The sequence below is a fragment of the Hyperolius riggenbachi genome, chromosome 3 (genome assembly GCF_040937935.1).
Source record: "Hyperolius riggenbachi isolate aHypRig1 chromosome 3, aHypRig1.pri, whole genome shotgun sequence".
Taxonomy (NCBI): domain Eukaryota; kingdom Metazoa; phylum Chordata; class Amphibia; order Anura; family Hyperoliidae; genus Hyperolius; species Hyperolius riggenbachi.
In genome coordinates this window covers 21,387,975-21,409,286 of record NC_090648.1, presented here as the reverse complement: position 1 = coordinate 21,409,286, position 21,312 = coordinate 21,387,975, and the positions used below count along the sequence as shown (strand labels likewise).

Genomic DNA, 21,312 nt, shown 5'->3' with positions numbered 1-21,312 from the left:
ACTGCATACCTGTTCTGTTCAGTGAACCCACCGCATCAGTGCGCATACCTGTGCAGTTAAGTGAACCCGCCACTGCATACCTGTTCTGTTCAGTGGACCCGCCACTGCATACCTGTTCTGTTTAGTGAACCGCCACTGTATACCTGTTCTGTTTAGTGAACCCGCCACTGCATACCTGTTCTGTTCAGTGAACCCACCGCATCAGTGCGCATCCCTGTGCAGTTAAGTGAACCCGCCACTGCATACCTGTTCTGTTTAGTGAACCGCCACTGTATACCTGTTCTGTTTAGTGAACCCGCCACTGCATACCTGTTCTGTTCAGTGAACCCACCGCATCAGTGCGCATACCTGTGCAGTTAAGTGAACCCGCCACTGCATACCTGTTCTGTTCAGTGGACCCGCCACTGCATACCTGTTCTGTTTAGTGAACCGCCACTGTATACCTGTTCTGTTTAGTGAACCCGCCACTGCATACCTGTTCTGTTCAGTGGACCCACCGCATCAGTGCGCATACCTGTGCAGTTAAGTGAACCCGCCACTGCATACCTGTTCTGTTCAGTGGACCCGCCACTGCATACCTGTTCTGTTTAGTGAACCGCCACTGTATACCTGTTCTGTTTAGTGAACCCGCCACTGCATACCTGTTCTGTTCAGTGGACCCGCCACTGCATACCTGTTCTGTTTAGTGAACCCACCACTGCATACCTGTTCTGTTCAGTGGACCCGCCACTGCATACCTGTTCTGTTTAGTGAACCCGCCACTGCATACCTGTTCTGTTCAGTGGACCCGCCACTGCATACCTGTTCTGTTTAGTGAACCGCCACTGTATACCTGTTCTGTTTAGTGAACCCGCCACTGCATACCTGTTCTGTTCAGTGGACCCACCGCATCAGTGCGCATACCTGTGCAGTTAAGTGAACTCGCCACTGCATACCTGTTCTGTTCAGTGGACCCGCCACTGCACACCTGTTCTGTTTAGTGAACCGCCACTGCATACCTGTTCTGTTCAGTGGACCCGCCACTGCATACCTGTTCTGTTTAGTGAACCGCCACTGTATACCTGTTCTGTTTAGTGAACCCGCCACTGCATACCTGTTCTGTTCAGTGAACCCACCGCATCAGTGCGCATACCTGTGCAGTTAAGTGAACCCGCCACTGCATACCTGTTCTGTTCAGTGGACCCGCCACTGCATACCTGTTCTGTTTAGTGAACCGCCACTGTATACCTGTTCTGTTTAGTGAACCCGCCACTGCATACCTGTTCTGTTCAGTGAACCCACCGCATCAGTGCGCATACCTGTGCAGTTAAGTGAACCCGCCACTGCATACCTGTTCTGTTTAGTGAACCGCCACTGTATACCTGTTCTGTTTAGTGAACCCGCCACTGCATACCTGTTCTGTTCAGTGAACCCACCGCATCAGTGCGCATACCTGTGCAGTTAAGTGAACCCGCCACTGCATACCTGTTCTGTTCAGTGGACCCGCCACTGCATACCTGTTCTGTTTAGTGAACCGCCACTGTATACCTGTTCTGTTTAGTGAACCCGCCACTGCATACCTGTTCTGTTCAGTGGACCCACCGCATCATTGCGCATACCTGTGCAGTTAAGTGAACCCGCCACTGCATACCTGTTCTGTTCAGTGGACCCGCCACTGCATACCTGTTCTGTTTAGTGAACCGCCACTGTATACCTGTTCTGTTTAGTGAACCCGCCACTGCATACCTGTTCTGTTCAGTGGACCCGCCACTGCATACCTGTTCTGTTTAGTGAACCCACCACTGCATACCTGTTCTGTTCAGTGGACCCGCCACTGCATACCTGTTCTGTTTAGTGAACCCGCCACTGCATACCTGTTCTGTTCAGTGGACCCGCCACTGCATACCTGTTCTGTTTAGTGAACCGCCACTGTATACCTGTTCTGTTTAGTGAACCCGCCACTGCATACCTGTTCTGTTCAGTGAACCCACCGCATCAGTGCGCATACCTGTGCAGTTAAGTGAACCCGCCACTGCATACCTGTTCTGTTCAGTGGACCCGCCACTGCATACCTGTTCTGTTTAGTGAACCGCCACTGTATACCTGTTCTGTTTAGTGAACCCGCCACTGCATACCTGTTCTGTTCAGTGGACACGCCACTGCATACCTGTTCTGTGAACCCGCCACTGTATACCTGTTCTGTTCAGTGAACCCACCGCATCAGTGCGCATACCTGTGCAGTTAAGTGAACCCACCTACCTACGTGAGTGCACGCAGTGTGATATACCACTCCGTGCATACCCGATATGGACAAAACAGGTAGAGGAAGAGGTAGTGGCAGAGCCAGAGGAAGGCCACCCGGCAGGTCTGCGCGAGGTCGTGTAAATGTAATTTCGTGTGGACCTGGCCCACAGTACAGTGCTCGGAAGAAGGCACGTCCCATCACCTCCCAAGATTGTCAGGACGTGGTTGAGTATTTAGCGACACAGAACACCTCATCTTGCTCAGCCACCAGCGCTACTACTAGCACCACTTCCGCTGCATTTGACACTTCGCAAGAATTATTTAGTGGTGAAATCACTGATGCACAGCCATTGTTGTTACAGCCAGATGAATTTTCACCAGCTCATATGTCTGAGTTACGCGGCAACATTATGGATGTAACGTGTAAGGAGGATGAAGGACCTACTGATGTTGGTGCATGTTTGGATTTGTCTGAGGCAAGCGAAGCTGGGCAGGATGATTACGATGATGACGATGATAGGGATCCTCTGTATGTACCCAATAGAGGAGATGAAGAGGGGGACAGTTCAGAGGGGGAGTCAGAGAGTAGGAGGAGGAGAGAAGTTGCTGAAAGAAGCTGGGGCAGCTCTTCGTCAGAAACAGCTGGTGGCAGTGTCCGGCACCATGTATTGCCACCTATGTACAGCCAGCCAACTTGCCCTTCAGCATCAGCTGCTGAGGTCCCCATAGTGCCCACATCCCAGGGTGGCTCAGCGGTGTGGAAATTTTTTCATGTGTGTGCCTCAGATCGGAGCAAAGCCATCTGTTCGCTCTGCCAACAAAAATTGAGCCGTGGAAAGGCCAACACTCACGTAGGGACAAGTGCCTTACGAAGGCACCTGGAGAAAAGGCAGAAACAGCAATGGGATGGCCACCTGAGCAAAAGCAGCAGCAGCACACAAAAGCAAAGCCACCCTCCTTCTCCTCTTCCTCCTCCATCAGGTGCATTATCTGCTTCTGCCGCTTTCTCCCTTCCACCTTCACAGGCACCCTCCTCCACTCCGCCTCTGCCCTTGAGCGGTTCCTGCTCCTCTGCCCACAGCAGCAGTCAGGTGTCCGTGAAGGAAATGTTTGAGCGGAAGAAGCCAATTTCGGCCAGTCACCCCCTTGCCCGGCGTCTGACAGCTGGCGTGGCGGAACTGTTAGCTCGGCAGCTGTTACCATACCGGCTGGTGGACTCTGAGGCCTTCCGTAAATTTGTGGCCATCGGAACACCGCAGTGGAAGATGCCAGGCCGCACTTATTTTTCGAGAAAGGCCATACCCCAACTGCACCGTGAAGTTGAGAGGCAAGTGGTGTCATCTCTTGCGAAGAGCGTTGGGTCAAGGGTACACCTGACCACGGATGCCTGGTCTGCCAAGCACGGGCAGGGCCGCTACATTACCTACACAGCCCATTGGGTGAACCTGGTGGTGAACGATGGCAAGCAGGGCGCAGCGGACCAAATTGTGACACCTCCACGGCTTGCAGGCAGGCCTCCTGCCACCTCCTCTCCTCCTGCTACATGCTCTTCGCTGTCCTCCTCCTCCTTGGCTGAGTGGCAGTTCTCCTCTCCAGCTACACAGCCCCAGCTCCGCAGGGCCTATGCTGCATGCCAGGTACGACGGTGTCACGCCATCTTAGACATGGCTTGTCTCAAAGCGGAGAGTCACACTGGAGCAGCTCTCCTGGCTGCTCTTAAGAAACAGGTGGATGAGTGGCTGACCCCGCACCACCTGGAGATAGGCAACGTGGTGTGCGACAACGGCAGCAATCTGCTTGCCGCTTTGCATATGGGGAAGCTGACACACATACCCTGCATGGCACATGTCATGAATCTAGTGGTTCAAAGATTTGTGGCAAAGTACCCTGGCTTAGCGAATGTCCTGAAGCAGGCCAGGAAGTTCTGTGGGCATTTGAGGCGGTCTTACACAGCCATGGCACGCTTTGCGGAAATTCAGCGCAAAAACAACATGCCGGTGAGACGCCTCATTTGCGATAGCCCGACTCGCTGGAACTCGACCCTGCTCATGTTCTCCCGCCTGCTAGAACAGAAGAAAGCCGTGACCCACTACCTCTACAACTACAGTAGAATGTAACAGTCTGGGAAGATGGGGATGTTCTGGCCCGACAACTGGACACTGATGGAGAATGCATGCAGGCTCATGCGGCCGTTTGAGGAGGTGACCAACCTGGTGAGCCGCAGTGAGGGCACCATCAGCGACTTAATTCCCTACGCTTACTTCTTGGAGCGTGCTGTGCGTAGAGTGGCGGATGAAGCTGTGAATGAGCGTGACCAGGAACCGTTACGGCAGGAACAGGCATGGGACCAATTTTCATCAGACCCAGCTGTTTCCTCAACACCTGCGGCAGCACAGAGGGGGGAGGAGGAGGAAGAAGAGAAGTCGTGTGCAGAAGACGAATCAGACTCAGAGGATGATGAGCAAGGTGTTTCTTTGGGGGAGGAGGAGGAGGAGGAGGAGGGGACAGCGGCAGGAGAACAACCTCAGCAGGCATCGCAAGGGGCTTGTGCTGCTCAACCTTCCCGTGGTATTGTTCGCGGCTGGGGGGAGGAGGTTGACTTACCTGACGTCACTGAGGAAGAGCAAGAGGAGATGGAGGGTACTGGATCCGACTTTGTGCAGATGTCGTCTTTTATGCTGTCCTGCCTGTTGAGGGACCCCCGTATAAAAAACCTCAAGGGGAATGAGCTGTACTGGGTGGCCACACTACTAGACCCTCGGTACAGGCACAAAGTGGCGGACCTGTTACCAACTCACCGGAAGGTGGAAAGGATGCAGCACATGCAGAACCAGCTGTCAACTATGCTTTACAATGCCTTTAAGGGTGATGTGACGGCACAACGCCAGCAAGGTACCACTGCCACTAATCCTCCTCCCGTGTCCACGCAGTCAAAGACAGGACGCTCCAGCGATCTCATGGTGATGTCGGACATGCGGACGTTCTTTAGTCCAACGCCTCGCCGTAGCCCTTCCGGATCCACCCTCCACCAACGCCTGGAACGGCAGGTAGCCGACTACCTGGCCTTAAGTGTGGATGTAGATACTGCTGTGAACAGCGATGAGGAACCCTTGAACTACTGGGTGCGCAGGCTTGACCTGTGGCCAGAGCTGTCCCAATTTGCCATCCAACTTCTCTCCTGCCCTGCCGCAAGCGTCCTCTCAGAAAGGACCTTCAGCGCAGCTGGAGGCATTGTCACAGAGAACAGAAGTCGCCTAAGTCACAAAAGTGTTAAGTACCTCACCTTTATCAAAATGAATGAGGCATGGATCCCGGAGGGCTGCTGCCCGCCCCAAGACTAAGTCAGTCCCCGCACATACAGCATCTCTGCCTGCACGCCGTGTGACTGGCTGCCTGGCCTGCCCCAAGAAGACTAAGTCGCTCCCAGTCCCTCCACACAGCATGTCTGCCTGCAGGCCGCTTGACTACCTTCTCCGCCACCACCAACAGGGTCCGGGACTCCAGGCGGATTGCTGAATTTTTTAGGCCGCTGCTAGCAGCGGCCGCTGTAATAATTTTTCGGGTGCGTGTACATGACTGCCTAATTTTTCTGGCTGCACTGCGGGCAGCTGCAACAACAAAAGAAAAGGCATGTACATGCGCCCATTCCCCTTCGTGATCATTACCTTGCCGTGGTGAAGGGGCTTGCGTATCACAATGGAGCAATGACCGGCGCCTAGATGAGTGTCTCGGGGGGCACACCCACGATAATAAGGTCGTTGCCTCATTGTGGTCAGACCAAATTTGATCAGCTGGACAGTCACTGTTCTGTCATTCAGCTACATCAGCCAGGTGACCATATGGGCTGTAAAGCCACCAAAACCTGCACTCTCGCCATGGTGCGCACCAGTAAAGCACGGCCGTCACTACACAAACAGCTGTTTGCGGTGCGTTACACGATGAGTTTGGTGTGTCATTGTGAAGCAGTACCTTAATTACACTACCTGATTGATGTATACACATGCAAGATGTTTGAAAGCACTTTAGGCCTGTCATTTAGCATTCAATGTGATTTCTGCCCTTAAAACGCTGCTTTGCGTCAAATCCAGATTTTTCCCGGGGACTTTTGGCATGTATCCCACTCCGCCATCCCCCCCTCCAGGTGTTAGACCCCTTGAAACATCTTTTCCATCACTTTTGTGGCCAGCATAATTATTTTTTTTTTTCAAAGTTCGCATCCCCATTGAAGTCTATTGCGGTTCGCGAACTTTAACGCGAACCGAACCTTTCGCGAAAGTTCGCGAACCGAAAATCGGAGGTTCGGCCCAACTCTAGTGCTCATGCAACTCAGGCACTGCAGAGCGCGCAAAGTGGTAGTGGCTGGGAACCACGTAACGTGGGATGGCCACTGACATCATGCCCTTGAAGCTGTTTGTCTCCACCACTCGATATGGCAGCATTTCGCAGGCCAGAAGCTTGGCTATGCTGGCTGTTACTGCCACGGCCCGGGGGTCATTTGCTGGCAATTTCCTCTTGCGCTCAAACATCTCCGAGACAGACAACTGAACCGTAGGGCTGCACACCGAAGGGCTGTTGGTTGTTGTGTTTGATGAAGACTGGGAGACCTCAAGAGCACTACTCCGGAAAGTGACAGTGTCAGCGTCGTCTGATGTTTGTGAATGTTGTGAACCACGCAATGGCTGGGCTACTGCTGCTGCTGAGGCGGGTCTGGTGGTGAGTCTGGTGAACCCAAGGGAGGCAGTGTTGCTGGTGGTACCCTGTCCTGCCGCGTTTGCCCACAGAGTGGGATGTTTGGATAGCATGTGGCGGCTCATGCTGGTGGTGGAGAGGTTGTTAATACTTTTCCCCCTGCTCAGGCAGGTCTTGCACACCTTGCAAATCGCCATGGTAACATCCTCAGTGCAGTCTTCAAAGAAAGCCCAGACTTTGGAGCACCTGCCTTGCTGGCGATTTCTGTTTGCGCCTCTTTTGCCTCTCACTTGAACTTCCACGCTTGTGGTGCCTGAAATTGCGCGCCGCCTACCTTGTGGCACAAGGCGAACTCGTGCAGCAGTGGGTTCTTCAACAGACTCATCTGTGCTGCTGCTACGATGGCGATATTCTCGTTCACAAACAAAATCTGGGTCTATGTCCACATTGTCCATACCCTCCTCTTCCATCTCCTCAAACTCGTCATATGTCATTGTGGGGGGCCGCCGCCGTGGAGTAGAGCTCCCCAGAACAACCTCTGCGCAGCTCACTTCAACGTCGTCTGGTTATCTGGCAGTTGTGTGCGTGGTGTCGCTGCCGGTTGTGTCAGCTTTGTGCCCACTGGCTCCTTGTAACTGGCTGAGGACTCGGATCTCGTGTGTGATGTGCTGGTGCTGCTTAACCCACTGCTGGACGCTTGAGAGGTCATCCAAGTAATTATCTGGTCCTGTTCTTTTGGATCTGTGAGGGTGGTTGTCCTGGACAACATGGGAGGTATTGAGTGGGTTTTCTTGGGTGCTCCCCTGTGGCCTGTACGTGAACCGTCAGGGGAAACACCTCTTCCCTTGCCCCTCCCTCTTTCACCGGATTTCTTCCTCATTTCACTTATCCTTAAAGTACACGCTGACTGGCAGCAGTACAGTGGCAGTACAGAAATGCTATACAGTGGTGGGTGAGCGGTGTACCACTATTGCCAGCAGCGACACAGAGCACAATGCTATACAGTGGCGGGTGAGCGGTGTACTACTGTTCCCAGCAGACACAGAGTGGCAGTAAACACAATGCTATATAGTGTGGCTGAGCCGTGTACACAGAGTGGCAGTAAACACAATGCTATATAGTCTGCTATATAGTCACCCCGAACGGGGTGATGTTCTGCAGAACCCGAACAGTGGCGAACACTGTTCGCCCAACACTACTGGGAACGCAGATTTTAGTACCTAAACACACGATACAACATGTTTTCCGGGGTCGGACTCTGTGGCACATACAGATGGTCCCGATCATCATCCTCATCATACAACTCTTCTCCTGAGTCTGACCCACCCACCACCTCTGCCACCCCAACATCCCCAGACACAGACCCCTCATCGTCCTCAACATTAACTTGGGATGCTGGCCTGAGCCAGACCTCCTCCTCCACATCAGGCCCCATCATCTCCTCAATGGCAGCCCTCATTAATCGCTCTGGAGACGGACCGATGGACACAACGTTCTCCTCCGGGGAGGGCTGCTGCTGACCACTGGCTGCTGGGGTGGATGTTATAGCTTGCGTGGGGCGTTGGCTGTTGCTGTTGTTGGGAGTGCTGCTCCCAGCGGTGGTCTCTGAGGAACTCATGGTGAGCTCATATAGTGGTTGGCGGTGAGTGGAGTATTACTGATCCCAGCAATATACACACTGACTGGCAGAGTATGCAATGCTATATAGTGTGGCTGAGCGGTGTACACAGAGTGGCAGTAAACACAATGCTATATAGTCTGGCTGAGCGGTGTACACAGAGTGGCAGTACATACAATGCTATATAGTCTGGCTGAGCGGTGTACACAAAGTGGCAGTAAACAATGCTATATAGTGTGGCTGAGCCGTGTACACAGAGTGGCAGTAAACAATGTTATATAGTCTGGCTGAGCCGTGTACACAGAGTGGCAGTAAACAATGCTATATAGTCTGGCTGAGCGGTGTACACAGAGTGGCAGTACACACAATGCTATATAGTCTGGCTGAGCAGTGTACACAGAGTGGCAGTAGACACAATGCTATATAGTGTGGCTGAGCGGTGTACACAGAGTGGCAGTAAACAATGCTATATAGTCTGGCTGAGCGGTGTACACAGAGTGGCAATAAACAATGCTATATAGTGTGGCTGAGCGGTGTACACAGAGTGGCAGTACACACAATGCTATATAGTCTGGCTGAGCGGTGTACACAGAGTGGCAATAAACAATGCTATATAGTCTGGCTGAGCGGTGTACACAGAGTGGCAGTAAACAATGCTATATAGTCTGGCTGAGCGGTGTACACAGAGTGGCAGTACACACAATGCTATATAGTCTGGCTGAGCGGTGTACACAGAGTGGCAGTAGACACAATGCTATATAGTGTGGCTGAGCGGTGTACACAGAGTGGCATTAAACAATGCTATATAGTGTGGCTGAGCGGTGTACACAGAGTGGCAGTAAACAATGCTATATAGTCTGGCTGAGCGGTGTACACAGAGTGGCAATAAACAATGCTATATAGTGTGGCTGAGCGGTGTACACAGAGTGGCAGTACACACAATGCTATATAGTGTGGCTGAGCGGTGTACACAGAGTGGCAGTAAGCAATGCTATATAGTGTGGCTGAGCGGTGTACACAGAGTGGCAGTAAACAATGCTATATAGTCTGGCTGAGCGGTGTACACAGAGTGGCAGTACACACAATGCTATATAGTCTGGCTGAGCGGTGTACACAGAGTGGCAGTACACACAATGCTATATAGTGTGGCTGAGCGGTGTACACAGAGTGGCAATAAACAATGCTATATAGTGTGGCTGAGTGGTGTACACAGAGTGGCAGTAAACAATGCTATATAGTGTGGCTGAGCGGTGTACACAGAGTGGCAGTACACACAATGCTATATAGTCTGGCTGAGCGGTGTACACAGAGTGGCAGTACACACAATGCTATATATTCTGGCTGAGCGGTGTACACAGAGTGGCAGTACACACAATGCTAAATAGTCTGGCTGAGCGGTGTACACAGAGTGGCAGTACACACAATGCTATATAGTCTGGCTGAGCAGTGTACACAGAGTGGCAGTACACACAATGCTATATAGTCTGGCTGAGCCGTGTACACAGAGTGGCAGTACACACAATGCTATATAGTCTGGCTGAGCGGTGTACACAGAGTGGCAGTACACACAATGCTATATAGTGTGGCTGAGCGAGGTACACAGTGGCAGTACACACAATGCTATATAGTCTGGCTGAGCGGTGTACACAGAGAGGCAGTAAACAATGCTATATATAGTGTGGCTGAGCGAGGTACACAGTGGCAGTAAACAATGCTATATATAGTGTGGCTGAGCGAGCGGTGTACTACTGTTCCCAGCAGCGACACACAATGACTGGGGGGGACCCTGGCTAGCGTGGCTGGAGAGCGAACTACCCTGCCTGCCTACCCAAAGCTAAACCCACAGAGAAATGGCGGAGATATGACGTGGTTCGGGTATTTATTTACCCGAGCCACGTGACCGTTCGGCCAATCAGAGCGTGTTCGGGTCCGAACCACGTGACCCGTTCGGCCAATCACAGCGCTAGCCGAACGTTCGGGGAACGTTCGGCCATGCGCTCTTAGTTCGGCCATGCGGCCGAACGGTTTGGCCGAGCACCATCAGGTGTTCGGCCGAACTCGAACATCACCCGAACAGGGTGATGTTCTGCAGAACCCGAACAGTGGCGAACACTGTTCGCCCAACACTAGGCTGAGCGGGTGCTTCTTTTCCCCCCCTGCTGTTAGCTGACACTGTGACCTGGTAGGGGAGAGATTGTGATGTGTATCTAGACTATGTAAAGGCGCTATTCGTGACCTTGAGACTGTACTGTGTACTCCTATCTGTTTATTGCCTGAGGAAGCGGGAATATACCTGTGAAACGCGTTGCGGTTCTGTTCATGGAGTATGTGAATAAATTGTCTTTATCTTAAGCGACAGCATCAAGTCTATTTCTGAGTGGCCGGTCCACCGCCTCCACCCGAATATTTTAAACATTTTAGCATATTTTATCCTTTTTGCGCCTCTGTACATCTACTTATCCTTGTCAAATTGGTTAACAATAAATACCCTTGTAAAAACAGATGGGAAATAATAATGAAAATATCTTAACGTTAAAAATCGTTATGTCATTTAACAATACAGCTTAACCCAACCCTACTCTCATACAGAACCCTCCCCTGGTGGTGCCTAAAACTAACCACTTCCCTGGTGGCGACTAACCCTAACCACCCCTCGGTGGTGCCTAAGCCTAACCACCCGGTGGTGCCTAAGCCTAACCACCGCCCGGGTGGTGCCCAACAATACAGCTTAACCCAACCCGACTCTCATATAGAACCCTCCCCTGGTGGTGCCTAACCCTAACCACCCACCGGTGGTGCCTAAGCCTAACCACCCGGTGGTGCCTAAGCCTAACCACCCCCCGGTGTTGCCTAAAACTAACCACTGCCCAGGTGGTGCCCAAAAATACAGCTTAACCCAACCCGACTCTCATACAGAACCCTCCCCTGGTGGCGCCTAAAACTAACCACTCTCCTGGTGGCACCTAACACTAACCACTCCCCCTGGTGGTGCCTAATCCTAACCACCCCCCAGTGTTGCCTAAACCTAACCACTCTCTCTATAGAAACACCCTTTTACACATAGAAACAATCATATCTTTGATAACGTAAAAATTGTACATACAAACAAAATAATATGACAAAAACTATAATTTTGCAAGCTTCTAAAACGATAACATGCTTCAAAAACTTTAATGTTCTAATGTTCTTAATGATATTTATTGCGGCACCCTTTTTTCTGCTTTTTTTCGCTGTATTAACAATAATTGCATTTTTGGCCACCCTTAACCTCCTTGGCGGTAATCCCGAGCTGAGCTCGGGGTATGCCGCCGGAGGTCGCCGCTCAGGCCCTGCTGGGCCGATTTGCAGTCTGAAAAAAGCAGCACACGCAGCCGGCACTTTGCCAGCCGCGTGTGCTGCCCGATCGCCGCCGCTCCGCGGCGATCCGCCGCGTGCAGCGGCGAAAGAGGGTCCCCCCAGCCGCCCGAGCCCAGCGCAGCCGGAACAAACAGTTCCGGCCGGCGCTAGGGGCTGGATCGGGCGGCTCTGACGTCAGGACGTCGACTGACGTCCATGACGTCACTCCGCTTGTCGCCATGGCGACGAGGAAAGCGAAACAAGATAGGCCGCTCATTGCGGCCTATCTTGTTACTTTCGATTGCCGGAGGCGATCGAAAGTACGCTTCCGGAGCGCCCTCTAGTGGGCTTTCATGCAGCCAACTTTCAGTTGGCTGCATGAAATACTTTTTTTTTAATTTAAAAAAAACCCTCCCGCAGCCTCCCTGGCGATTTTAATAGAACGCCAGGGAGGTTAATCAGCACCCTTTTTTTCCTGCTACCAAGGCAACATGCTCGTGGCAATAATCTGTGAGGCAGCAATGATATTCCTAAATGTACTGGGATCATAGACTGGGTAAATACATGTTCAAGCACATGTTACCCCATAGATTTTTGCCATGAGCATGTCTACTAAAAAGACCCCACATGGTCTTGAAACCTTGGCATATCATTGTTCCTTGTAAAAGCAATAAAGTTTACAATCTGCGAAAGAATTGGAAACTTCTTAAAAGTTGATCCTGGAAGATTTTTGATATGACAGACAAAACTATTATCACATGCAGAGTTAGACCATTTCAACTTACTACTTAAAGTGAATTTGAGTCAAGAGTGATACAGAGGCTACCGTCAGTGATGTTCTCACGAGTAATAACGAGTGCTTAAGCACGCAAATTTGTGATTTAAATGAGCTTTAATTATCTAAGGTGTGCGGCAGGGAGTGAAGTTATTTACCCATAATTGCGGGTCCTCCGTGCGCTCCAAATAGCTTGCACACATCCTATTGATTGCGTTGCAAGCCTCACCACCACGTCCTTCCTCCTTCCAGTCTTGAAGGAAGAAGTGCAAGCAGTGAGTCTTGCAATGTGAACAATAGGATGCGTGCAAGCTATTTGGAGCGCAGGGAGGACCCACAATTATGGGTAAATAACCCCTTCACTCCCTGTCGCACACCTGAGCTAATTAAAGCTCATTTGAATCACAAATTTGTGTGCTTAAGCACTCATTATTACTCACGAGAGCATCCCTGGCTACTGTATCTATTTATTTTTAAACTATTCCAGTGATCTAGTGGTCCTGTTGATCTTCTGGCTACAATAGTGTCTAAGTCACAACCCTGAAACAAGCATAGGGCTAACTCAGTCAGACTTGAGCCAGAGCACCTGGTCTGCATGTTTGTTAAGGGTCTATGGCTAAAAGTATTATAGACACAGGATCAGGGGCACAGCCAGAAAACATACATTGTTTAAAAGGCAATACATCTCACTAGTGATAAACAGAAATTACGCCTATGCATAATTACGCATCACAATTTGCAAATTATGCATTGTGATCATATTGCAAAATTTTGGGGAAAAGCATAATTAATTCTTTATGTGATTGTAAGCATTCATAATTACGCATAAATTGACATTTATTTTACACGTAGTTTCATGACAAATTTGGCAGTAAATAGCAAAACTCCCACACGTGCTTTTGCTACCAAAATTGCTAAATATGCTAAGGAGAATAAAGGATACGAGTTAAAGAAAAAAAATTGCCAAAAAGACCTTGTAGTTTTTGAAAACATCGATTTGTTAAAATCAATTTTCTCAAAAACTACAAGGCCTTTTTGAAAAATTATTTTTTTTACTTGTAGTCACTATTTTCCCTAACATATGTAGCAATTTTGGTACATCACCAAAGTTGCCATGAAATTACGCGAATTATGACTGAATACACAAAGTCAATTGAATTAACAATTTGTAATTACATAAAGGCGTAATTGCGAAAATGTACGCGTAATTTCACGTAATCGTAATTAGCTGATTACAATCATCACTACATCTCACGACAGGTTCCCTTTAAAATTGTTCATGTTTATGTTAGATATCTTTATGAAAGCTTCCTTAATGTCTTTATTCCTCAAACTATAAATAAATGGATTTAAAACAGGAGTAAGCACAGTATACAACATTGCCAATATCTTACGAGTCATTTGAGACTGCCTTTCATTTGGAATTAGGTATAAGGCAATTAGAGTTCCATAGTATATGCACACAATTGTCAGGTGGGAGCTGCAAGTGGAGAAGGATTTCCTTCTTCCTGAATAGGATGGTATCTTGAATATTGTTAAAACAATGTATGTATAAGAAACCACAATCAGAAGGAACGGTAGGACCACCACAGGAGTTCCTAAAAAGATAATTTCCATGTTAACGCTGAACAAATCTGAACAAGAAAGATTAATTAAAGGATTCAAATCACAAAAGAAATGGTCAATTGTGTTTGGTCCACAGAACTGTAGTCTACATATGGTGAGAATTAAAATGAGTTCTGTAATGCATAAAATGATCCAGGACAAGAAGACCAGTTTCATACAAAGTACCTGGTTCATGATGGAGGCATAATGTAGCGGGGAACAGATGGCCAGATAACGGTCATAGGACATCACTGCTAGGAGGACACACTGAGATGCTTCCGATAAGGCAAAGAAATAAAACTGTGCAATGCAGCTAGAAAGGGATATTGAGGCGCTTCTGTGCAGCACGAGGCTTAACATGTTAGGAGAAACGTCTGTGGTCAGTATGATGTCAGTTATAGAGAGTTGGGTGATGAAGAAGTACATGGGAGAGTGGAGGGTCTTGCTGATGGACACCAGAAGGATGATCAATAGGTTTCCACATATGGTTAGACAATATATTATTAGAAGGAAAATGAAGAACACTACATTAAATCTTCCTGTGTAAAATCCCAAAAGAACGACTGTGGTGACATTACTCCTATAGCTGGCCTGTTTGACAAAACAAACAAACAAACTTAGACCTTTTTGCATGCAGGCATTGTGCCTAGTATAACTCCCGAAACAGAGCAATTTTGACATTTTTAAGCGATGTCTTTCATTTTAGTTATGTCTTAATTTTCCATTATTGTATCACTACTTACACAATACGCTACTACTTTTGACAATGACCCCTAAACTACTTTGCTGCCTAATATCCAACAGAAAACAGAATTAGTCAAAATTTCAGGTAGGCAGTATAAGTAAAGTCAAATAAACTAGCCAAGTTACAGTCGTAAGACTGAAAATACACAAGAACTCTTATGATGGAATTTTTGGATACAGCCTTGTCCTTTTATCAAGCCTGCACTGAAGTAGACCAGGCTTTCATCATGATGGGCATAGGGCATAAACAAAGAAGGACCAGAGCAACCTGGCATTGCTGGACAGATAAGTTATATCAATACTGTCTGTATAGTCTTTTAGTGCATCCATATACTGTGTAGTGTCATTTATATAGTTGTTTATAGCAACCTCCTGTATAGTAGCCCAAACGTATAATTCCTCCTATTTAACTCCCATTTATGGTGGCCTCTAGTGCCGGGACAAGGTTTTCTAGCAACAGAGGCAGAGATTCTAAAGTGCAACCCCGCCTCTGCTTCCCCCCTCCCAGGCTATGCAGAGTGTTGGAGCTTGACAGCTGAGCTTACTCTCACCTTTCTGCTGTCATGCCTCCTCCCATTTCTTTTTTAAATCCTGTGGAACCTCTCCCTGTGTATTTTCTCCAGGGCCAGTGTCCTATAACAAACACTAGAGCCCCTGCAGCATACATGTTGGGCCTCTAGAGTTCAGCCTCTAGTGTTTGTCACAGGACACAGACTTCCCAGGAGAGAAGAGACAGGAAGTAGCGCCGCAGTGATGGATAGAAGACACCGGACATGGGAAGAGGCAGTGGACAGAAAGGTAAGAGTAAGCTTCACTGCCAAAACTGCTGCATTCCTGACCCGGTGCCAGTGCAATATCTTCCTTCCCATGTGATAAACCATTGAGCATCATTTGAGAAAATGGTTCTAGGCATATATATATATATATATATATATATATATATATATATATATATATATATATATATATATATATATATATATACAGTGGTGTGAAAAACTATTTGCCACCTTCCTGATTTCTTATTCTTTTGCATGTTTGTCACACTTAAATGTTTCTGCTCATCAAAAACCGTTAACTATTAGTCAAAGATAACATAATTGAACACAAAATGCAGTTTTAAACGATGGTCTTTATTATTTAGTGAGAAAAAAAACTCAAAACCTACATGGCCCTGTGTGAAAAAGAAATTGCCCCCTGAACCTGATAACTGGTTGGGCCACCCTTAGCAGCAATAACTGCAATCAAGCGTTTGCGGTAACTTGCAACATGTCTTTTACAGTGCTCTGGAGGAATTTTGGCCCACTCATCTTTGCAGAATTGCTGCAATTCAGCTTTATTTGAGGGTTTTCTAGCATGAACCGCCTTTTTAAGGTCATGCCACAACATCTCAATAGGATTCAGGTCAGGACTTTGACTAGGCCACTCCAAAGTCTTCATTTTGTTTTTCTTCAGCCATTCAGAGGTCCATTTGCTGGTGTGTTTTGGGTAATTGTCCTGCTGCAGCACCCAAGATCGCTTCAGATTGAGTTGACGAACAGATGGCCGGACATTCTCCTTCAGGATTTTTTGGTAGACAGTAGAATTCATGGTTCCATCTATCACAGCAAGCCTTCCAGGTCCTGAAGCAGCAGAACAACCCCAGACCATCACACTACCACCACCATATTTTACTGTTGGTATGATGTTCTTTTGCTGAAATGCTGTGTTACTTCTACGCCAGATGTAACGGGACACGCACCTTCCAAAAAGTTCAACTTTTGTCTCGTCGGTCCACAAGGTATTTTCCCAAAAGTCTTGGCAATCATTGAGATGTTTTTTAGCAAAATTGAGACGAGCCTTAATGTTCTTTTTGCTTAAAAGTGGTTTGCGCCTCGTATATCTGCCATGCAGTCCGTTTTTGCCCAGTCTCTTTCTTATGGTAGAGTCGTGAACACTGACCTTAATTGAGGCAAGTGAGGCCTGCAGTTCTTTAGATGTTGTCCTGGGGTCTTTTGTGGCCTCTCGGATGAGTTTTCTCTGCGCTCTTGGGGTAATTTTGGTCGGCCGGCCACTCCTGGGAAGGTTCATCACTGTTCCATGCTTTTGCCATTTGTGGATAATGGCTCTCACCGTGGTTCGCTGGAGTCCCAAAGCTTTAGAAATGGCTTTATAACCTTTACCAGACTGATAGGTCTCAATTACAGTACTTTTGTTCTCATTTGTTCCTGAATTTCTTTGGATCTTGGCATGATGTCTAGCTTTTGAGGTGCTTTTGGTCTACTTCTCTGTGTCAGATAGTTCCTATTTAAGTGATTTCTTGATTGAAACAGGTGTGGCAGTAATCAGGCCTGGGGTGACTACAGAAATTGAACTCAGGTGTGATAAACCACAGTTAAGTTATTTTTTTTAACAAGGGGGGCAATCACTTTTTCACACAGGGCCATGTAGATTTGGAGTTTTTTTTCTCACTGAATAATAAAAACCATCATTTAAAACTGCATTTTGCGTTCAATTATGTTATCTTTGACTAATAGTTAACGGTTTTTGATGAGCAGAAACATTTAAGTGTGACAAACATGCAAAAGAATAAGAAATCAGGAAGGGGGCAAATAGTTTTTCACACCACTGTATATATATATATATATATATATATATATATATATATATATATATATATATATATATATATATACACATACAGTATATAATATTACTATGCTATATTACTATAATATTACTATTACTTAAGTTTTAGGCAGGTGTGAAAAATGCTGTAAATGCAGAATGATTTTAAAAGTGGTGGTGTTAATTATTCATTTCCATCAATCAACAAAATGCAGTGCATGAACATAAGAGAAACCTAGAGGAAAAAAAAGAGAAACCCACTCAAACCTCCTCCCCACTAACAATCTTCTCCGCCTTAACTGAACAGCATCTTTCTTCACTAATCTCTAAAGCTCATCTTACTACATGCGCCTCATACCCTATTCCCTCTCATCTTATCCCCCAGCTCTCCTCCTCCCTCATTCCTGCTTTAACAACACTGTTTAACCTTTCCATCTCAACTGGCACTTTCTCTTCTTCATTTAAACAAGCTATCATAACACCACTAATCAAAAAACCCTCTTTAGACTCTTTCTAATTACCGCCCAGTCTCTCTCCTTCCCTTTGCCTCCAAACTGCTGGAACGCCACATTTACTCAGAGTTGTCTAACTTTCTCTCTGCTAATTCCCTGTTGGAACCCTTCCAGTCTGGCTTCCGCTCTCAACACTCTACGGAAACCGTTCTTACTAAGGTTGCCAATGACCTCCTAGCTGCTAAAGCCAAAGGCAGATTTTCGGTACTAATACTCCTAGATCTGTCCTCTGCCTTCGACACTGTTGATCATACCCTACTTCTCCAGCGCCTCTCAACACTGGGAATCAAGGGCCTAGCACACTCCTGGCTCAACTCTTACCTGTCTGGACGTTCTTTCATGGTCTCCTATGCCAATACCAACTCCTCTCCGTGCCCACTGTCTGTGGGAGTACCACAAGGGTCCATCCTTGGACCCCTCCTCTTTTCCATTTACACCCATGGCCTGGGACAGATAATAAGCCCTTTTGGGTTTCAATATCACCTCTATGCTGATGACACCCAAATTTATTGTTCTGCCCCAGACCTCTCCACACTGCTATCAAAAGTCCCCGAATGTCTATCCGCTGTATCTACATGTATGTCATCCCGCTTCCTTAAACTCAATATGAGCAAAACGGAGATTGTGATATTTCCACCTTCGCTCTCTGTTCCACCTCCCATTGTCACAATCAATGTAGATAACACCCCAATAGCATCAACCCCCAAAGCTCGTTGCCTAGGGGTAACTCTGGACTCTGAGCTCTCCTTCAAACCACATATTAACACTTTAACTACCTCCTGCTACTTCCATCTCAAAAACATTTCCAGAATCCGTCCCTTCCTTTCACAAGAAGCAACTAAAATGCTTGTGCATGCCCTAATCATCTCCCGTCTTGACTACTGCAACACACTACTCTGTGGTCTACCAAAAAGTAGACTGGCACCTCTCCAATCCCTACTAAACTCTGTGACCCGTCTCATCAACCTCTCTTCTAGATCCTCTGAGGCAGCCCCTCTCTGCCAATCCCTCCATTGGCTACCAGTTGCCCAAAGGATCCAGTTTAAACTTCTCACACTTGCATACAAAGCTCTACACAAGCTATCGCCTCCATACATTTCCTCTTTGATCTCCAGATACCTCCCCGCCTGAACCCTCCGTTCCTCACAGGAGACCCTTTTGTCCTCCAGCCTAGTCACCTCCTCTCACTCTCGCATCCAAGACTTCTCACGGGCTGTCCCTCTCCTTTGGAACTCTCTCCCTCAGCCGGTTCGTCACGCCACGAGTCTGGAAACCTTCAAATGTCCTCTGAAAACACACCTGTTCAGACAAGCCTATAATTTGCTATAGGCAGCACTGAAGGCACACTGGCTCACCCACTAATCCTTGTGTTTCCATCCCTTTTGTTTCCTCCCCACTACCCTCTAGATTGTTCCAACTACATATCAACTATGTATGTATCTGTATTTATTCTATTCAATGTCATGACTGTACAGTGTCTTGTATTTCTTATGTATATTTGTTCCCAATTATTTGTTTGTACAATGTACTGCGCTACGGAAGATGTTGGCGATATATAAATAAATAATAATAATAATAATAATAATAATAAAACAATATTTGGTGTGACCACCCTTTGCCTTTAAAACAGCATAAATTCTTCTAGGTTCTCTTGCACACAGTTTTGAAGGAACTTGACTGGCGGATTGTTCTAAACATCTTGGAGAATTTAACACTGATCTTCTGTTGATGTAAGCTTCCTCACATCCTTCTGTCTCTTCATGTAATACCAGACACACTCGATGTGGAGATCAATGCTCTGTGTGGGCCATACCATCACTTCCAGACCAGGACTTCTTCTTTAGGCTGATAGTTAGTTCACTATGGCTGTATGTTGGGGGTTGTTGTCCTGCTGCAGAATACATTTGGGCCAATCATACGCCTCCTGAAGGATAAGTATCTCCTTGTATTTCTCAGCATTGAGAAAATTAAACCTGACCAAATCTCAAACTGCATTTGAAGAAATGCTGCCCCAAACATTCAAGGAACCTCTACCATGCCTCACTGTTGCCTGCAGACACTCATGCCCCCCCCCCCCCACCCCCCCACACACAAACACACGCACACACTGCTGATATGCTAACTGATTCAGTTAAGTAGAGCATCCTGATTACATTTGCTATGGCTGTGTATATAACCAAGGTTCGAGGCAACCAACTGGCAGTTCGTGTTGAAAGGGTAGCATTTTGAGGGTAAAGCAATTGAAACAAATTTACCAGAATTCACCAGCAATTCCCCACAATTCAACATTAGACATGGTCCAAACGGTTCGCACACAAACTTATTTGCACAAACTTCGGTGGTTCGTGTTCGCGGTGAACCGCGAACTATATGCGAGTTTGACCCGCCCCCTATACTACATCATTATGGTCAGCTTTGACCCTCTACATCACAGTCAGCAGACACAGGGTAGCCAATCAGGCTACACTCCCTCCTGGAGCCCCCCTTAAAAAATGCAGGAAGTGTCAGCCTTCTCACTCACTTATGTGGCTGCAGTAATTAGAGAAGGGAGAGAACCTGCTGACATAGGGAAAGCTTAGTTAGGCTCTTGTGTTACCTACCTACCCACGTGAGCGCACACAGTGTTATATACCACCAGTTGCTGCACCTGTTCACGGTACCTGTGTGGGTGACAGCTGCGCATTTGTAATACCAATCACTGCATTCCCACCTGTTCAGTGCACCTACCTACCTAAGTGAGCGCACACAGTGTTATATACCAGTCAGTTACTGCATACCTGTTCACAGCACCTGTGTGACTGCACATTGTATTAGTCAAGTCAGTGCATACCTTTCACTTCATTCCCCCATTGTCGGAAAAACAGGCAGAGGCTGGCCACCCGGCAGGTCTGTTTGAGGTCATGCTGTTGTGATTTTGTGTGGCCCTGGACCAAAGTACAGTGTTCAGAAGGCGCGTGCCATTAACCCCCAAGATTTTCAGGACGTAATTGACTATTTAACACAGAACACCTCATCTTCCTCAGCTTCCACACGGAACCGTGACATATCTTCCTCCTCTTGCTCTGATTCTGGCACCCCACTTAACACTCAGTTGGCAGCCACTACCAAAGTGCCATCACCCCAGGGCTCAGCGGTGTGTGTTCAAAGTTTGCATTCCCATTGAAGTCTATTGCAGTTTGTGAAAGTTTGCACAAACCGAACTT

General features: G+C 47.6%; 1 protein-coding gene across 1 annotated transcript in view; it reads right to left on the bottom strand.

Moving 5' to 3' along the window:
* Positions 1-21,312, bottom strand: part of LOC137561911 (olfactory receptor 1468-like) — a 118,390-nt gene that overhangs the window by 41,064 nt on the left and 56,014 nt on the right. The window contains exon 2 of the mRNA XM_068273257.1: positions 13,897-14,837. Coding sequence (XP_068129358.1) covers positions 13,897-14,837 — 941 coding nt within the window. The remainder of the gene's footprint in view (positions 1-13,896; positions 14,838-21,312) is intronic.